This window comes from Bubalus bubalis, chromosome 4 (genome assembly GCF_019923935.1).
Source record: "Bubalus bubalis isolate 160015118507 breed Murrah chromosome 4, NDDB_SH_1, whole genome shotgun sequence".
Classification (NCBI taxonomy): Eukaryota; Metazoa; Chordata; class Mammalia; order Artiodactyla; family Bovidae; genus Bubalus; species Bubalus bubalis.
Window position 1 is genome coordinate 149996610 of NC_059160.1, and position 20347 is coordinate 150016956.

The window sequence follows — 20347 nt, forward strand, 5'->3', positions numbered from 1 at the left end:
TGAGGATCCATTATGGGCCAAGGTGACCCCAGAACAGATCATGGGCAATCCCAGGGAGCCCCACGAGGGCTCACAAAAGCAGGGCAGCACCCCTAAAGTCACAGGGTGACCCTCGGGTGGCTTTACAAAGCTGCTGAGCTCCCAGTGGGTTCATTTTCCTGTTTTCCCTGTAGCCCATTATCATTTCAGGTTTTCTGTTCTTTGACTACTGGCATCAGCATCTTTCTCTGGGTTCTGTCTGGTTTCCAGTTTCTAGTTCTAGAAGACATCTCCCCCAGCTTTGTTCCTGCTGCTGCTTTCTCCTCAAGAATGAGAATCATGTGATCGTGGTGACTGGATTAGTTGGGCATGGGGGTGGGGAGCAGGCTCACAAGGCTGCCTGGTTCACGCATTCCAGGGCAAACAGAGTTGTAAATACTTTATACGGGGACTGAAAACAAGCTCGTGTTGCTAGGACTAGAATCAAAATGAAAGATTTCCAGTCCCCCAAAGTCTCTTTTCAAAATTATTGGTTTCCCTGGTGGCTCAGTCGGTAAAGAATCTGCCTGAAATGCAGGAGAACCAGGTTCGATCCCTGGGTCGGGAAGATCCCCTGGACAAGAGAATGGCAACCCACTCCAGCATTCTTGCCTGGAGAATTCCATGGACAGAGGAGCCTGGCGGGCTACAGTCCATGGGATCACAGAGAGTCCGACACGACTGACTGACTAACTTTCTGAACTGCCCTGGCTCCCTGAGGACCCCTACTCCCCACCCCTCCCAGATAAATTGCTGTCTACAACTTGCAGAGAGCAGCATCTCCGGATGGTGACCTGAGCCTGTGGAATCTATCGAAAAGAAGACGCAGCAGCGGCCGTTAAGGAAATCCCTGTCGCCCGCACCTCCCCACCCCAGGAGCAGACCGTTTAACACAGCTTTCCCAGGCACTTTTTCTGTGGTTAGAAAATAAAGTTATATTTTAAAATTATATTTTTAAGAATGTGACTTTCAGACAAAGCCAAATGTTTAATCACAGCACAATGTCAACAGATTTTTAAGTACTTTTCTCCGCTTCCATCTTACAAAAAAAAAGAAGAAGAAGAACGGCGCCTGCGCGCTCACCTGTAACCAGTTGTGCCGGGAAGCCGGTCGGCGCTATTTTGCAGTGAAGCCAGGCGCCGGGCTCGTCCCAGAGCCCACTGTGAATGCCCCCCTGTTCACCAGCCCCCGGGAAGTTTAAGATTGTTTGGAAGGAGTCAAGCTTTGGTTTCATGTCCCTTCTCTGCGACAAAAGAAGTCACGGGGCAGAGCTGTTTTCAGCCTTCCCTCTCCGTTCCCAAAGGTCCAGCTGGCCCCGCGAGGGGGCCCTACGGCTCCTGCTCACACTTCTCGGCGTCCTCACCGTGCTGGGCCTGTCGCCTCTGCTGCACCAGCTGCCTGTCCAGTTCCCGGAGCTGCTTCAGAAAGCCCCGGTTGGGTAGGACGCAGCGGTTCTTGGCCACTTGTTGGATGGCGTCCACCAGGGTCATGTTCCAGTGGATCATCAGGTAGGCCAGGACCAGAGTCGCCGACCGGCTGCGGCCCATGACGCAGTGAACCAGGATCTTATCTGAAATGCAGAGGGGAGAAAGAAAGACCCACATTGGAGAGGCAGGGTGGCCTGGAGGTTGGCGCGTACGTGTGGGGCTCAGGTGGAACCCGCTCAAATCCCGGTCCCTCTCCCATATTGTAGGACCCTGGGCAACTTACTGAGTGTCTGGGAGCTCCAGCTTCCCCATTTGTAGAGTGGGAATACCATCAGTATCTTCATTAGTGTCCTTGTAAAGGCATTTGCTTAAAGCACTTGGTACAAGGCTTGGTGCAAATCAAAGGCCCACAGATGTTATCGTTGCCTCGGTGAGGAGGAGGAGGGGTTGAAGTTGATGCTTCCTACCTGCCAAAGCGCCTCCAAGTGAAAGCTCCATCAGCGTGCAGGAGTAAAAATTTTATGATTTTTTTTTTAGTGCTCACTTGAAATTTCTTCATGTTTATAATATATTCATATTATTTATTTTCTTAGTGCTTATTTTGAATAAGGCAGCCAGTAGAGTTCAGATTTCAAAATGTATAATAAGGTGCCCATTGAAAAGTCTCCCTCCCACCCAGCTCCTCAGTTCCCCAAAGTGACAAGTATTACCACTTCTTCTTATGGAGAAGTATCTGTGCCTATACATAGCAAAAACATACTTTTTTCTCTTCTTTCCTTGCCCAGAAGGTAGCAAGTTTTACACACTTTTCTGTACCTTGCTTCTTCCATTTAACAGTGTGTCTTGGAGATCTTTGTATATCAGCCTCTGAAGAGTTGTCTCTTTGTTATTTTTTCTTGTGGCTGCACAGAGTTCCTCTGTATGGATGAACCATAATCCACTTTAAGCAGATGCAGTCCATCCCTTCCATGACTGCAGGTGGATTGTGGAGAAAGGCAGGCTTTCTGCACCATTTGCAGTCCTGATGCACTTAACCTCAGTAAGGAGAAAGTTACCCACAGTCCTACGAGATAGAGGGCATGGTCTGCTTGCCATGGTATCTGTGAGCATCCACATGACCCAGTCTGCCTACAGAACCCTAGCCTATTCTCCTGCAGGCCTGGGTTCCAGACTCAGTTCTGCTCCTAACTACCTGGGTTTGGGGTTAGCCACTCAGCCTGCGGAGCCTCAGCTTCCTCAGCTGTCCAAAGAGGCCGCAACCTCAGGTCAGCTGTGAGCAAAATCAAGTCAGTAAAATTCACAAGAGAAGATTTTTCAAAAGTAATTTTACCGTGTCATGTAGTACAAGCACAGGATAACTATTCTTAGAGTCTAGCTGATGAACTCGTCATCTAGACCAGTGGTCCTTTAAGCATGATTTAAGACCCTGGGGGTTCCCAGGATACTCTTGAGATCTATAGAGTTAACATTATTTTCAAAATAGTACTATAGTGATATTTGCCCCGTTCACTGTTGTGACTTTGCGCTGATGGTGCAAAGGCAAGGAGGAGGAATTGCCGGTGCCTTCGTGTGAATCGCGGCAGAGGCACCAAACTAGACTAGTAATCGTTGCGTTCACCACCAGGCACTCGTGGGGGAAAGACAAGCCAACTTCCCCTTAAGAAGATCCTTGATGAAGCAGTAAAAATTAATTTTATCAAACTTCAGCCCTTGGTTATACTTCTTAATATTCTGTGTGATGAAATGGGATATACATATAAAGCACTTAGGCTGCAAACCAAAGTACAGTTGTTATCGCAAGGCAAAGCTTATGAGAGATTGAGTTGCAAGCTGAATTTTGCTAGTTCAGCTTACGGTGTTTCATGAAATACCATTTTTACTTAAAAGAATGAATGACAGAAAAACTATGGTAATTCATACTTGGGCGTTTGGCAGACTTTTTATCAGAAGTGAACGAAGTGAGCTTGTCACATCAAAGAAAACAATTGACAGTATCTGTTGCCAGTGATAAAAAGCAAGCTTTCAAGCAAAAAGTAGAATTTGGGGAACACTTGTATCTACCACTGTGAGATTGACAGTTTCACAATACTCTTAGGATTTTTCTGTTAAGATCAGCAGTGATATTAACAAATGTGTCTTTTGACAATGTACAATGAAAAATGTCAACATTTCGAAGATCTGCCTAACTCAGTGAATGAGACTTTCTGTGGGACCAATATGAGAGATTACAGAATCATGATGGGTAAAAAAAATCCATTCAAAGTTCAAGACAGACCAATGAATTCTCATGTAACAGAGTATGACATTTATAGATATGGTTTCAAATCCCACATCACAACTCGCCTTTAAGAAGCTATCATTTGTCAAGTTTTGGTGTAATATCAAAGAAGAAAATCCACAGTTTTCTGAAAAGGCTATTAAGGTATCCCTTCTTTCTCCAACTACATATCTGAGTGAGGCTGGGTTTTCTTTATATACTTCCATCAAGAGACTGTATCACAACAGATTGTGTGCAGAAGCAGATATAAGAACCCACTTGGATTCTCTTAAGTCTGACATCAAAAAGATCTGCAAAAATGTAAAATAATCCCACGAGTCTTCCTAACTTTATTTTGGAAAATGTAATTTTTTCATAAAAACATTGTTATATGCAGTTGGTTTACTTAATTATTTTTTAACGAATATTCTCAAATTTTTCAGTTTTTATTTCTAATAAAGATTGATAGATCTAACCTACATAAATGACAGCTCTTTGAGGCCTTAAGTAATTTTTAGGAGTGTGGAAGAGATCTGAGACTGTAAAATTTGAAAACTGGAGATCTAGAAGAATTTCCACTAGAAAAAAGCTCCCTTTGGTCACCATCAATGGCAACAGCTGGGCCTGATGAGAAGCCACCAGGAGAAGCAGCGTTCCATCCTTCAGGCCTCCGTTTGGCAGTGCTCTGGAGTAGAGCCCACAGAGCGCATCAACATGCTTTATCTCATTTCATCCTTAATACAACCTTCAAGGTTTCATTATTCTCATCCTTGCTTTACAGATGGGGAAACAGCCTCAGGGAGGCAAAATGGCTGCCAGAGGTCACCCAGAAAGATGGTGCCACCGCTGGAAATAGTTCAAAGCAATTTGTTCTTGAGACCCTCCTGTGTGGTGGCTCCTTGCTACTGTGCCCTGGTGACAGAGAAAGTAATCCGATTAGCATCTCTGGCTGTCCCCTGCACTGCCATACCACCATCCCAGTGCAGTGGTGGCCCTCTCCTACGGTTCTAGGGTCTGTTTGCTGGGGCCAAGCTTAAGCTGTGTGACCCCAAAGCTGTTCCTAAGTCTCAGGCCCCAGGCCTGGAAGGATGATCAAGGAGAAAGATGTTCACAGATGTCACTGGGTCTCCACCGTCAGGAGATACAAAGAGCTTGGCAAAGAACACTTCTGAGGGGACGCGGCTCTGTGTCCCTCTCATCCTCATCACATACACACACTCACACACACAAAAGTGCTGATTCGGAAGGAGCCTCATAGAGAACTTAATTTTATCATGATTCATTTCCAAGAGTCTGCACAAGCTAAGCAAGCAGGCCTCCAATCCCGGTAGCTGAGCTGCACGTGTGGCCGCCCTTTCCTTGTGCACCTTGGTTAGAAAGGCCAGAGGGCCAGAGCAGCGCTGGCTTCTTCAGCGCTGCGTGGGGTTTGGGGGCGGCTGGCCCTGCCCAGGGGCATGACTGTTCTCCTGGAGTGGAATGGCTACTTCTGGCATTCTGATCCCCACAGACTGTTCCAGAGGCTGCCTGGCCCCTTGCCAGCTCTGCTGATAACTAAAGCGTTTCTTCCTTTCCTGGCAAAAAGGGTAATTCTTTCTGTCATGACTAAAGACTTGAAACAGACGAAAGCTGTAGTTCATTAAGTCTTCAGGGAGCCTGAAGTCTGTTAAGGGGGAGGAGGGGAAGGGGCAAGGAGTTTGCTTTTACGAGGGCCTTGCTAGTGCCGTCAGCCTGGTGGGTCTCCTGGGGTACAGGCGCTCTCGCCAGTGTCTCAGGGCACTGCTCCCTCTGTTCTGTATCTCTTGCTAAGCAGCACCCTTGTGGGCCTTGTTGGATGGTGAGAACCTGCTCTCGGGAGAGTTGGGGAGACAAGGGGAGGAAGGCTGCCTTTGGCCTTTTCACAGCATGGCCCACACCAGAGAAAGCCGGCGGCTCTGTGAGGTAGATGCCGGCCAGGGTTAGGACCCTGAGGGAAGGGATCATTGTCAGGGTTGGCATTTTCTGGATCGGTGATTTTCTGCTTCTGTGTTACATCGCGTTGCCCCCGGCATAGAATTCACAGCCAGCACGTACATGGGCTCAGCCCACCCCGGATCTTCCGAGCACTTTGTGCATTTTAGTCCTCACAACAACCTGATGAGGTAGATAAAATCAGTGCCCCTGTTTTACAAAGGAGGCAGCTGAAGTGCACAGAAGTGCTGTGTCTTAGTCACACAGCTGGCAGGACCTGATTCAAGCCCAGGCCACTGCCACTAGAGACCTTAAAGGCTATAAAGGGGCCTCACAGGTATGTGTATATCAGACAAGAGTTTTACAAAATAATTAGCACTTCTGCCACATGCCAGGCATACTGATGGCTTCTGTTTTTCCTAATCTTTTGAAATTTTCAAGAAATACTAGTCACAGCCTCTAAATTGATTTTTCAGTCCACTGATAGGCCACAATTTATGTCTGAGAAATGATTTCAATTAATCATTCCTCCTTTGTCCTTTTACGAAAAAGGTGAATTCCCACAGTTTTATGAGGAAAAGTCAAATCCAGAATCTCTCGTTGTTCAGTCACCTAGTCATATCCGACTCATTGTGACCCCATGGATTGCAGCATGCCAGGCCTCCGTGCCCCTTAACATCTCCCAGAGATTGCCCGAGTTCATATTCATTGCATTGTTGATGCTGTTCAGCCGTCTCATCTCTACTGTTTACCTAGTGGCGCATTTTCACTGGTGACCAGAAGGTAGGCCTTGGTCACTCAAATCAGTCATATAGGCCAAGCCTGTTAATCACCAACTCATCCCATCCCATTCCCTTGGTTTGAGGGGTATGCCCTTTGTCTCCCACTAACTACCTTGGAACCTGCAAAGGCAGAGTTCCTTCTTCTCCCAAAATGGTCTGCACCCATGGAAGTCCTCAGAAAAAGGATATGTGGCATGTTTTAGAACTGCCAGGTGGCAGGCCTGTTCTTGCTGCAGTGGATCAGGAGACTCTTAAACACCCTGAAAATCTTGGTCTGGTTAAAGTCAGAAGCACCAGAGAATCAGCCTCCTGCTCAAATGCAGACTTCATTTATTTATTCATACCTTCCTTATCCATAATAGATTTTAAGATGGCTTCAAAAGCAGCCTATGGACTGTTTGTTTAAGAAAAAGAAAGGAAAGGAGAGTGGTGACACTAAAATCTGATCTTTAGAACCTCGTGGGATCTGCCCTGGGATTTCTCAGAAGATTTCATTAAATTAAAACCACAGTAACTTAGCTCTGAGAATGCCATGCCAAGAGCAGAGAAGGCAGTCCCAATGGGGCTCCGGTGGCAGTATTTTGTCTGTACTTCTTTTTCTGATGAAGCATGATAATTCAGTAGTTTTAGATCCTGCAATCAGCTGGAATGTCTCACCTTTCATGATATTTGGTGACTCCTTATACTGCAGAGTCACCAGATGCTGAAAATAGGGACGAAGGACTCTTCCGTGAGGCCTGAGTGACAGAAGGGATGCCCATTGGCCTCTGATTAACTCTGTGAACCTCACTGTGTCATGTGACTTCTCTGGGTCTCTGTTTCCCTAGCTCTCAGGGCAAGACACTGAACTCGATTATCTCCCAAGATTTTTCAGGAGTGACTGATGTTGCTTGGTGAGTTATTTCAGCACGGTCAGATCAAGGTAGGGTAGACATGGGGTGGGCCCCATGGGGCTGACTACAGACCACAAGTACAGCTCCGCAGCACCACGAGGGATGCTTTTCTGCTTTTCAAAAAGAGACTGACTGTGAGGGGCAGTGTGGGAAACTATGCAGTAAGCTGGAACTAGCCAAGGAAGATCAGGAAAGACGGAAAAAGACACGTCTTTCTTTGCCTTTTGGCCAGACTGTCCATCAACACCTCTTACAGCAAGAGTATAATAAGAAACATACGAGTGCATCTGGCTCTAAAATGCTACAGGAGCATCCTGTGGTTTTCCAGGGTGTGACAAGACCCATCCAGGCAGCCTGCGCATGTGCCATACAAGCTGAGCACTTACTGTCTCCACTAATGGAGGCTCTGCTGATGCTAACTAGCATTTTATTTTGTTACTCTGACTACTCAGGGCACAGATTACAAACTGACAGCCATTGAGTTTCTTTTGTTTGGTCTTTGCAGCATTTTAAGAAATTTTCAACTTGTTGCCAACACTTGAACTTTGAGCAATTTTATGTTAAAATCCAGGTTGGAAACTTTTCCTGTAAAGTCAGATCTACCACATCAGCACTGATTCTCACAAGATGATCGCTGGCTGGGACTGAGTAGCAGCTGTCCCCTGTGGAGGGAATACGGGGCTCTTGGCTTAACCATAAGAACCCCTCCCCGCACCCCGTGGCCTCCTGCACAGCCAGCGTCATTCATTTATGGCATCTGCCTGGGTCCTGAAGGGTTGGTGTCTGAGCCCTCAGCTTGAGGAAGTCTTTAGATATGCAGATACAAAGGGCACAGAGAAAGGAATCAGTCCTCCAACCTGGTAACAGGGTCCTGTCCAGTCCTGCTCCCCACCCCCAGCCAGCTGGTGTAGGCTCACACTCCCTGCATGTCCTCTGACCTGTGGATATGCTTTTCTCTCTTGATGCTTCCTTGGCTAGCATGATGCTTTTGGCCGCACCATCTGCCTGTCACAATCCACAGCGATGCTCTGAGATCTGCCCGGGCATAAGCATATGACCCCACAGCCCATTCTTTCCTAATTCAGCAGTGAGTGGGGGCAGACTCTAAAATGGCATGTCAGGAACTGGGCAAGCTGTCCTATGCGTGTATCATGCCACTGAAGTTCAAAGTTGGAATGTCTTTTTCCCTTTTTTTTTTTTTTTTACCCCTTTGAGCATTGGAAACTTTATTATGATGATATGCACGTGCTGGTGTGGTTATGTGCTTCACAGTGCGCGACCTTTCTTTATCAAACACATCTGAGAGCCTGCTGTGTGCCAGGTTCTAGGCTAAGTGCTTTTTGTGGGTTACTGCTGATCCTCATTATAACCTTTCAAGGTAAATATTTTCATCACCGGATGGAGAAACCAAGGCTTAGAAATCACATTGTTAGTAAGTTGTGCAGCATGAATTTGAAAGCAGCCCTGTCTTCTTCGAAGCCAGGCCCCTTCCATTAAGGGGATGGTTGAAGATATAGTAACGGCAAGTTGAGCACATTAAACAGAATGGGAAGGATCGGGTGGTTGAATCTTTTTGTTTTTTAATGTCAAATATGTTTTCAGTTAACTTCAAATACTGTAAGGCGAATTTCACCTTATGGTGATGAGTCAGAGTCCAGTTGCTTTTTGATCCTGCTTGGAAACCCAGAATGTGCCTAACACAGAAAGATGGTCCATAAATAGACTCATAAAAAGGATGACTTTGAAATGAGGCATCCCCTAAGACAAGCACTGCAGCTCCATGTTTTGTTTTGTTTTTTTCCCCTTCACTCTGACATTGCGTTCTGAACCAAAATAAAAAACAAGGTCTGAGACTCTCCAGCAGACGTGGCCTTGGCCCAGCTGCAAGTCGCAGTTTCTGCAGCAGGCTAGATGATCAGTCAGTGAGCCTCTTAATTGTAACTACGTGTGGCCAGAAAGACTTAGTAACTGTATATCCTGAATTATGTGATGACTCCATAATTCAGTGTGTGACACATGGGGCTGAAGTCAGAGCACAGATCAAGGACTTGAAGCCCCTCTGACCTCTATGGAATGCCACTGAAATGCAACCTGCAGTCATCATGGAATATTATCTCACCCGGATACATACCTACACTGTGCCCTTCTCTCGAAAATAGCCTTGCAGCCTTTACCTGGATTAGGGCAGCTAAAACTGCATTTGGAGCACAAGGACTAGCACTGTGATTTTTAAAGATGGTTATTAATTAATCTTGAAAAACGTGGACATTATGAGCATAAAACTCAGATTCTCATAGGTTGGCACTTACAAAGAATAAGTTGTCAGCTTTCTTTTTATTTTTTTCTTGAAAATTGAAATACAGTTGATTTACAGTGCTGCATTAATTTCTGCTGTACAGCAAAGTGATTCAGTTATATATGCATATATAGTCTTTTTAAATATTCTTTTCCCATTATGGTTTCTCATAGGATATTGAATATAGTTCGTTGTGCTATACAGTAGGGCCTGGTTGTTTATCCATTCTATATATAAAAGCTTCCTTCTGCTAATCCCGACTTCCCACTCCATCCCTCCACCAAGCCCCTCCCCTTCCCCTAGGCAACCATCAGTTTGTTCTCTATGTCCAAGAGTCTGTTTTGTAGATAGGTTCATTTCTGTCATATTTTAGATTCCACATGTAAGTGATATATGGTATTTGTCTTTCTGAGGTTGTCAGCTTTCCAAGAGAGTTCACTAGACTGAATAAGACTGGGGTGGGAGGATGGGAGAGGCGGGTATGAGCTAGGCTGGAGAGCAGGAGAATTTGAAGTCTCTATACTTCCACTCAGATTAGCTCCCTAAGGTTTTTCTAGCATCGAGGCCCTTGGCTATTAGTCTGGTTTGGACCCAGGCACAGTTAGCATCTTGGAAGCACCCCAGCTTTGAGGGCTCCCAACCACCCCTGCCTGGCGTTCAAAGGATGGCTGCTGTGCCTTAGGGAAGAGAGACTCAGGCCTAAGGCCTCTCTCCTCTGAGCCCTCCCGACTTCCCATTAGTGGCAACCAAGGCCGAACCCCAGCAACAACAGCACCGCTCAGTGAGGCTTAGAGACTCCAGGGGACCCGACATTTCCAGCTACCCTGGCAGGGCAGAATTTGAGACGGGAGCTTGCTTTAACGTTCAGATGCCTCTTCCCACCAGGGTGAGGGGCGGGGCCGTGGACTGAGGGCGGGGCCTCGAGGTGGCCGCGGGCGGGGGTGGGACCTCAGGCGGGCGAAGGTTTCTTACTGTGATCATAGCGGAGGGCAGCGTCAATGAAAGCGGCAGCTGGGTAGAAGAAGACGCTGAGGTCAAAGCTGGGCAGGTCATCAGCCTCGACGCCATGGTACTCGATGGCCATGTCGCGGTAGTAGTCGGGCCCCGTGTCCACGTTCCAGCGGCCGTGGGCAGCGTTCAGCACGTGGGTGAAGCCTGCCTTCTGCAGCCCATAGCGGTCCAGCGCGGTTGTCCTGGGTGCGAGAGAGAGAGGGAGAGAGAGGCTTGTAGGCAGAGCCCTGGCCAAAATCTGGGGAAAACTCGAGCTCAGTCCACGGGTTTTTGCCATTAATTCTAGCTGCTAAATAGGCCTAGCCACTGAAAGGAAGGACTTCCCTTGTGCAAGCCCTGCTCTTGCTGACCCCCTGGCCGCTTTGCCTTTTTTATATTTCTGGTTCAGCAATTTAGAGAAGGAGGAGAGTGGGCAACCTGTTCATTTGTCCATTCACTCTTTCATTCACCAAATACGGAAGAACTTGGTGCTGAACATTCCAGTGGCGGCAGGAGTGGACTGTCAGCTGCCAGATCTCCTCTAAGGCCATCAGAATGGCCTGTTCATTAGGCCAAGCTGAAGAAGTGAAAGGGAGAGGGCCACCTTCACAGAGCCTCAGGAGACCCCTTAAAGCAGCCCCTCTTCTAAACCCTTGGATATTTCTGGGGTTTGAAGGGTGAGGCTCAAATGAATGGTTGAAAATGGGTCATTCAGTGTGAGGATAAGGCAAAATTCTTGATCGTGATGTTCAGAAGATTGGTGAACACTATACAAACTCTTTGCTTTGATAAGTAAATCATTGCCTCAGTGGGCAAAGCACTGTTATGAGAAAGAGTTGTTTAAGCAGCCTGTTGGAACTGATTTTAGGAAGTTCCTGAGCCAACAGTGAGATTATTTTCTCATTTATAGCCTTATCTTTCTAGGCAAGATTTTTCAGGAACAAAGAGTAAAGTCATGTTAAAGTAGGTGGCCTTGGAACATGGACAGAGGAAGCAGGAGTTATTCCTTGAAGGGCTAGGAAACACTTTATTGGAAAGAGGGTTTTGAGCCTGCCTTACTATAGGTATCAACACTTGGTGATGGAGGAGAAGAGGGAGGCAAGGGCATGCCAAGCCAAAGAAATAGCACAACCTAAGGGATGGAGGCTGGAAATAATGAAAGCCGTTCAGGAAATGAATCTACTGTGTGCCAAGCACTGTCCCGGGTACTGATGCTGCAGCAATGAGCAGGTAGTCAAGGTCCCTCGGGAAGCTTAGATTCTGGGGAAAGCAAATAAATGAATGGTCCATTTCAGATAGCAGTAAGCTGTGCAGAATCACTGTGGTCCTGCTTTAGGTAAGGTGATCAGGGAAGGTCCCTGCCGGGAGGTGGTATTTAAACTAAGACAACCAGGTGATAGGGGCCTAGGCAGGGGAAGAAGGGGAGGGAACGTGTTTTATTCAGGCAGAGGCAACAGCAAGTGCCAAGAACAGAGGGGACACTTGCGTGGCTGTAATCGCAAGGGTGGTAGTGGCACAAGAGGAAACCGAAAGCGGGGGCTGGGTCACGGTGGACCCTGGAGGTCATGGGGAGAGTCTGGATTTTATGCTCGGTATGGTAGGATTCCACATGCTACAGAGGCGTTTAAGGAAGGGGTGAGTGTTGTTTACTTTTTAAAGATCAGTCTGGCTGATGCATGGAGATGGATTGAAAGGAAGCAAAAAATAGAAGTGGGATCTCTTTTGGAGGTGGCACAGTCATGTGGTCAAGGGAGGAAGGTGGTTGGACTGAGTCACAGCAGACTTGTTGATGGATTGGAAATAGGGGCAGGAAGGAAGGGACTGGTTTGGCATAAGATGTGAGAGGAGAGGAGAGAAAGGTCTTGGAGAGGGAGTGTGGGATCTGACCATGGAGTGCTTACAAGTCAGAATGTGCCTTTGGGGGTGAAGAGCTTTTTGTGTTTGAAAGAGCTTTTTGTGTTTGAGGCGGGTGGTCCCATCTGAGATTTGAGATGACATCTCCCTCAACAGCGCAAAGTCCAGTTCTGCAGCTCAGGGAAGAGGTGACAAGGTCTGGAACCATGACAGTAAGAGACCAAAAAGTGGCAGTGTGCTCCAGCTGAGGGCTCATCTCAAGGCCATTGGTAAGAGGATCTGGACAGAAGTGAGCATATTGGATGCCAGCATGGACCAACACCCTGCACCTCCATGCAGCAGAAACACATGCCAAGGGCCCCGCATCTGTCACTGGTTTCCTGGGGCTTTTTGTTGGTCCTGAGAGGAGCCACAGTGAGCTTTAAGAAACGTGCAAACAGCCCATGGGAACAGAGGCATAGGGAGGTGTGGAGTTCCACTGAGCCCCCCAGCTGGCTTTTGGGGCTGCCATGCTGACTATGAAACACATTATGCTTTCAATTTTTCCTCAGAAAAGTCTGTTTTTCATTTTTCTCCTCGCCCCAAAGTATGTATACAACAAACATTATGCTTTTGGGATGTAGATCTGTGCTCAATTAAAGCCTCCACTAATGCAGTCCATCTTGCCGAGGAGCAATCAACCTCACTTTGAGGTTGAGCTCAGTGGAAAAATTAAAATTAACTGTCCTTGACAGGAAGTTCCTACCCACCATAAAGACTGGTCTCTCTGGGTTCTGCAGCTGGGTTTCAACATAATCAAATGGCATTTTGAATAAATAGCAATTTGCACTTTGCTCCTTTGGGGGTCAAGGATCAAGGTAGATATGCAACAAGACTTATTTCATGACATGTCCACATTCACCCCTCCCTCCCAGAGCTGGTTTTTGTGTCTGAAAGAGAGAAGGGGTTCATGGGGAGGATTAGACCTGGTGGGGATCCTGAGGCCTGTTGCAGGTTTTTGGGCTCTGTGGCTCCCTGGGCCCAGAATGGGGGGGTGGTGTCCTCACACACCCCTCTGAGGATTTCCCCCCAGCTTGACTTACTCAGAGTCTAGGTGAGGGCTCAACGGCAGCAAGCGGATTTGCAGATACATAAAGTGACTCTTAGTAGACAGCAGCTGTTTTGGAGGCAGGTCCCCAGTTGACCCAGACACCCAGCCCATCTGTCGCTGGGATGGTTGGAGGGTGTCACTGGTGGGATTGGAGGGTGCCACTTGGCACTGTGTTGTTTTATTTTCTTAACTTCCAGGGCCATCTACTCAGATATGTGGGAAAGACTAAGAAATGTGCCTCCGTTGAAGGAGAAAAGCTCAAAAAAAAAAAAAAACAAAAAAAAAACCACCAGGGTTAAGAAATTACTCCTAGAATCTAAGTGATGCAGCAGCCATAGTTGCTGGTTGTTTAAGAAAAATCCTAGATGTTGGTAATCTGTTCATTTTAAAAGTGTCAGCTAACTGCAAAACTAGCACATGTTCTCTGTAGAACCTGGAAGACAAATATGCTCCCCCCAACACAAAAACACATGTATTTCTACTCCTTAGAGATAAGGGCGATTTGCCTTTTGAAATAAGGTCATCCAGTTGTTTTTCCATGGAGAAGGCAATGGCACCCCACTCCAGTACTCTTGCCTGGAAAATCCCGTGGACAGAGGAGCCTGGTAGGCTGCAGTCCATGGGGTCGCTAAGAGTGGGACACGACTGAGCGACTTCACTTTCACTTTTTCACTTTCATGCATTGGAGAAGGAAATGGCAACCTGCTCCAGTGTTCTTGCCTGGAGAATCCCAGGGACGGGGGAGCCTGGTGGGCTGCCGTCTATGGGGTTGCACAGAGTCGGACACGACTGAAGCGACTCAGCAGCAGCAGCAGCAGTTGTTTTTCCATGAATATACTTGTATATTCTATTTAATGGTTGGGGGTAATGTGGTAATATTATGATAATGGTAATACCACACATACAGTTTATAAACTTTGCATGGTGATAGACTGTAGGCATCATATTATGACAACATACACCCTGCGGTAGCTGCACACTATTCCCTTCCATAGATGAACCTCAGTTTTCCCTCCTCAAGTCCCTAGCTTTGGGCATTTGTGTTCTCTCTCTCTGGTCTGTCTCTCTCTCTCTATCCTGGAGAGAGAGTAGTGGTTATTATAATAAGTAACTATAAACAAACAACTTGCTGTATCTTTGAACACATCTCTGTGTCCTTGGGAGGCAGTTTTTTTGAAGTGGAGTTGCTGGGTCACTGGGCATGAGTGTTTTGAACACAATTGATACTTGTTACTAAATTATCTTCTAGAAAGCATGTTCAAATTTACATTCTGATTTTTGCTCATTGCTAATTTCATAGACAAGAAAAGGTGTCTTGTTTTTATTAATTTATTTTACCTATGTGATTGGACACATTCTCTTACATTTGTTGGACTTGTACAGTTTTACTTTTTTAAAAAAAAATTTTTTTTAGCTATGCAGTGTGGGATCTTAGTTCCCCTATCAGGAAGCAAACCAGCACCCCCTGCATTGGAAGTGCAGAGTTTTAAGCACTGGGTCACCGGGGAAGTCCTCTGTACAGTTTCACTTTTGAAGAACATTGTTATATCCCTGTTTTTGACCCAGTTCTCTTTGGCACTTCTCCCTGCCTTGTGAACCTCTGGCCTCAAATGTGGATTCTGAATCTGGTTTGGAGGGCCAAGGAAGGGACTCTCTTCTCCTGAGGTCCAGTTTGCTCAGAGACCTTCCCTCCCTTCCTCCTCCCAGCCCTTCACAGTTTCTCCAGGTAACTTGCTTTACCCAGCACCCCTTCCACCTTCAGGGGTGACAGGAGCAGTCTCCTTGGACAGAGCTCCTGGCATCCTGCTTTTTCAGACTCCTTGAGGCCCTATTGATTCCCGTCCTGCATACCTCAGCACCCGCCCAGAAGCCCATTTCCCGCAGGTGTGTGTTCTCAAAGGGGAGGAGGGACATCACATGCATGTACACGTCTGCCCTAGCCGCCCACCAGCTGTTCCTGTGTGGCCAGGGTTCTGCCCCGGGCGTTGATGAGCATCCACTGCTGATGGGGAGGTTCTCCACACCCTCACATGTGAGGACCTGCCGACTCCCCACACCTAACTGTGGATGCCTGTTCACCATGGCCCACATTGCGCCATTTTTTGATGCCTGTGACACACACCGGCTTCCCTCATGGCTCAGTTGGTGAAGAATCCGCCTGCAGTGTGGGAGACCTGGGTTCGATCCCTGGGTTGTGAAAATCCCCTGGAGGAGGTCACGGCAGCCCACTCCAGGATTCTTGCCTGGAGAATCTCCATGGACAGAGGAGCCCGGCAGGCTACAGTCCATGGGGTCACAGAGAGTCAGACACGACTGAGCAACTAAGCACAGCACAGACACCCTGGTGAGTGTGGCAGCGCTTGTTGCGGTGGCACGTCATTTTGAGAGCATGACCTTGATGGTGACCTTCTTCTCTGGAGTCTTGGCCACGCCTACTCCTCGCAGGTGAATTTTAAAACAGGCACAATTCTAGTTTTTGGTCTCCTTCAATTCATCTGATATGAAGGCAGACTTCACTAGCGGTCTGTTTTCTGGGTGTTCTGTTACTTGCCAATGATGAAGCTGTTGGGCTACGAGGCCCTGCGGAAAGCACAGGGCACGCAGGTGTAGTTTGTAAGCTTAAACTGCGGCATGAACCAGAACAACGAACCTCTGGGACCCTCAGATTTCTTTATTTGTTAAAGAGGACCAATTACATTGGCACTACTTTCCTTGCAAGGTTCTTGAAGAGTTGAGTGATGTTGATGATATTCAAGTTTCTTTGAAAGGTTAAAAGATAAATTCTGAACAAGGAGGAGGTGGCAAGCAACAGGAAGATGTACAACGAAATTTATCGGTGGTTAGCTCTGGGTAATGGGGTTAGAGAGAATTTTAATGTTCTTCCTTTTGTCTGTGTTGTGTAAATTTTCAGTAATGAATGTGTCATATATTCACTTAGTGTTTAAATATATGCCAGGATTTTTATTGACATTCTATCCTTAGTTCTCAGGAGAGATCGACTGTCGCAAAGACCTAAGGGGGTCTCCGTGTTTTTAACTCCTTAGGAATCTCTCCATCATCTTCCCCACCCCACTAGGCTCTAGGCCTCCAAGGATTGAGGCTAAGTGGGAAAAGACAATGTGTAGAAGGCCTGGTTTCAAGACATCCCGTTGTATTAGACAAGGCAATTCGGCTAACCGTGAAAGGAAATGGTTGGCATTGCCGCGGGCCTTCGCTAAAATACTGCCACCCAGTGTGAGAAGGCCCAGTGGGGGCAGGACCTTTGGCACCTCTCCTCTAGCACCTTGCCCATGGCTGGTGTCCAGCTGTGCTTAGTTGCCTTTGGTACTTGGAGGCTCGGAGTCCAGATTTTCTGGCTCTTGCAGGTGACATTCAGCATGTTAAATTGTCAAGCTTGGCTGTGCTTTCACTGCATCCTAGTCTAGCCGTGGCCCACTCTAAAAAAGACAGTCAAATTTTAGCTCTACTTGGTGCCTCAAGGCTGAATTACTTCTTTCTTTTTGAGGGGAAAGGTTGCAGCTGTCCGGGTACACCAGTGAGAGGTCCTGTCTCGATCTGAGGACTGTCTCAGCCACTGCTTTGCCTTCACCTCAGACCCTGATGCTGGGAAAGATTGAGGGCAAGAGGAGAAGAGGGTGACAGAGGTTGAGATGGTTGGATGGCATCATTGACTCAATGGATGTGAGTTTGAGCAAACCCCACGAGATAGTGTAGGACAGGGAAGCCTGGTGTGCGGTAGTTCATGGAGTCACAAAGAGTTGGATACAGCTTAACGACTTAACAACCCTCTCCAGCATCTTTGACCAATCAGCCTTGGAGATGCCTCTGGCTTCGGAGGCTGATGGTCTGCTTGGGAGCAAAGAGGAGAAAGACCCCTTGGCAAGCGAACTCAGGCTGAGTGGGGCAGGTGCAGGCATTTGAAGAGTCAGGCTTGATGGGGAGAGGCTGCTGGCTGTCGATGGCCCTAAAAGGCAGACCTTGGAGGCGACTGTAATTTTAATAAAAATAGAGTCCTCGCCATTCAAGCAGCAGAGCAACTTCACAGAGCCCTGGCATTGGCTCACAGGACTGCCTCTGTTGTGAGAGGGAGGAGAGATTTCTCAATGATGCCTTGCTGTGGGGAGCCTGTCCTGCCTGGGAATTTGCAGTCACTTTGACTGTAGCCAGGATACTTGCCCTCCTGCTGACTGTCAGGGAGAAAAAAGAAAAAAAGATTTTGCTAAGCAAATGAAAGATGTGAATGAGATTAAAGTGAGAACATTTAAATTACAGAAATTTAGTGCTTTCAAGCGTCCTGAAGCACTTGTGAAGCACCCATTTAGGGACTGCTGATTGATAAGAGGTGATGAATTATTCTTATCTCATCATTGATGCCAGTCCCTGGTTCTCTGGAGGGCAACACTTGGTTAACCTAATTTGAATCTAATTTGAATGACTTAAAAGTAATAAAACAAGTATGTGCTTGAGCCTAATAAAGCCTAATTTATTTAATAAGACATTTCTTAAAGAATTTTACTTCAGAGCTGGAAGGGACCTTTGAAATTATCCCTTTATTTTACAAATAAAGAAACTGAGTCCCAGAACAATAAGTTGTTTTGCCAAAGGCCACACAGAGTGGCCACCCACACTGGGGCTTGAACTCTCTGCCTCAGTCCCCGCTGGATGGCTTTTGCTGTGCTCCACACTGTTCCTCCAGTTCCTACTTGGAGATTCAGACCCCCTACCAAGGCGTGGGAGAGGGTGGCTGTGCCTTGAGCCCTTGAGGGAGGAAGACTTCCCCATGAGGACATCCAAAAGGTGGCTGCCTAGGGGGGCCTTCCGACCCCCAGCGCTGAGCCAGCGCACTTCACATCAATCACATCGCTCTCCCATCTGTGACCTCTTCTTGCCAGGCTGTGGTGGTATTGGGCAGGGCGGGGGGCGGTTGGGGGGGGGGCATCTCTGCCCTCCCCAGGCTGGTAAGCAGTGGGAACTTGGAGTCACCAGGCATCCCATTTGGTGATCCCCTTGGGATAAGCTAGGCTTGAGAAAAGCTTTAGAAATTCTGGAACCCACAGGCTTGTAGGGCTTTGATGTGGCACTGTCCCCCGGGCCTTTGGCCACCCGGGTCCCTGGAAGGCCGGGACAGTGTCTGTGGAGGGAGCTGTCTGGAGGAGGCCCATTAGGAGGGACCTTCCTTCCAACCTGGCCTTGGGTTTATGATAGCATCTCATGGGAGAAATGTGACTGGGGGTGTTTTCTATCCCAGGGCTGCCCTTGACACACAGGGACCCTTAGTGGCAAAGTGTGGTGACTGTTTTTTACCTTCTTCTCACACTGTGAGGTGAGTTTCCAGAACCTGCCTGAACTCTATATAGTTCACACTCAGTGCTGGCAGCTGAGCTCAGCATCCGATGTATTAAACCATCGAACCCACATCTTATAGGTAAAGAAATCGAAGCTCAGAAAGCATGAGTGACACGCCCGAGGCCACATAGGAGTCAGTATTTGACCCAAACATTGTGCAAATGCCCAGCCATTCTGTTCTTGAGGTGAGAGGAGGGCAAAAGAGTGAGGTGCTTCTTGGGGATCAATCTGGTCCTTCCCCCATTTATGCCATGTTTTAGGATCAAATCTAAGGAAATAATCTTAAATATTAAAAATGTATTTATACCTAAAGATGCCCACTGCAGCATTATTTATAAAAGCAAGAACATGAAAATGACTGCTATATCCAACAGTAGGAAAAGTGGTTAAATAAATGATAATTATGTCCATCTGATATATATATAATTATAGTTATTATAATTAAGTATATGAGAAGTATATAATAAGGGGAAAGCTTTTGAATGATGCTGTGTGGAATAAAGACAAAGATAAAATGAATAATCCATATAATTGCAATTATTTTAAACCAAAAATAGCATATAGAAAGTCTAAGAGGAAATTACTCCAGTATTAACAGGAATGGCTTTGGCGTGGTGGACTTCAGTGATTGTTTTGGAAGATTCAAAAGTTTTCTTTAACACTAATCACTATCTTTGAGTGCTGAAGAATTGATGCTTTTGAACTGTGGTGTTGGAGAAGACTCTTGAGAGTCCCTTGGACTGCAAGGAGATCCAACCAGTCCATTCTGAAGGAGATCAGCCCTGGGATTTCTTTGGAAGGAACGATGCTAAAGCTGAAACTCCAGTACTTTGGCCACCTGATGCGAAGAGTTGACTCATTGGAAAAGACTCTGATGCTGGGAGGGATTGGGGGGCAAGAGGAGAAGGGGACGACAGAGGATGAGATGGCCGGATGGCATCACTGACTCGATGGACGTGAGTCTGAGTGAACTCCGGGAGTTGGTGATGGACAGGGAGGCCTGGCGTGCTGCGATTCATGGGGTCGCAAAGAGCGACTGATCTGATCTGATCTGATCTGAATCACTATCTTATTATTAAAGCTAATCTTTTTTAGTGCTTACTCTGTACTTGACACCACACTAGTATTTGACGTTGTTGCTGTTGCTCAGTCACTCAGTCGTGTCTGACTCTGCGACCCTGCAGCACACCAGGGTTGCCTGTCCTTCACTGTCTCCCAGAGTTTGCTCAGACTCATGTCCATGTATTATCTCAATCCATACACCCTTATGAAGAAAGTTCACTTGTCAACATATTATACCTAGGGAAATGAAGATGTCTATAACTTTATACAGTGTGTTTATATTACCTTTAAAATAGGAAAACAGTATATTTATTATACTTATTTAATAATATTAGAAGATATTCAGATCCCCCCCACACACCTTTTATTGCTACTTCAGTATTAA

General features: G+C 46.9%; 2 protein-coding genes across 2 annotated transcripts in view; one reads left to right on the top strand and one right to left on the bottom strand.

Moving 5' to 3' along the window:
- Positions 1–916: 916 nt before the first annotated feature.
- DUSP29 (dual specificity phosphatase 29) overlaps positions 917–20347 on the bottom strand; it is a 32783-nt gene continuing 13352 nt past the window's right edge. The window contains exons 3-4 of the mRNA XM_006055854.4: positions 10593–10813; positions 917–1588 (exon numbers count right to left, since the gene is read on the bottom strand). Of these exons, the coding sequence (XP_006055916.3) occupies positions 1347–1588; positions 10593–10813 (463 nt within the window). The 3' untranslated portion in view covers positions 917–1346. The remainder of the gene's footprint in view (positions 1589–10592; positions 10814–20347) is intronic.
- The window catches only part of SAMD8 (sterile alpha motif domain containing 8), a 116151-nt gene continuing 97196 nt past the window's right edge, over positions 1393–20347 (top strand). The window contains exon 1 of the mRNA XM_044942293.2: positions 1393–1526. The gene's annotated coding sequence lies outside the window, so the exon portion shown is untranslated. The remainder of the gene's footprint in view (positions 1527–20347) is intronic.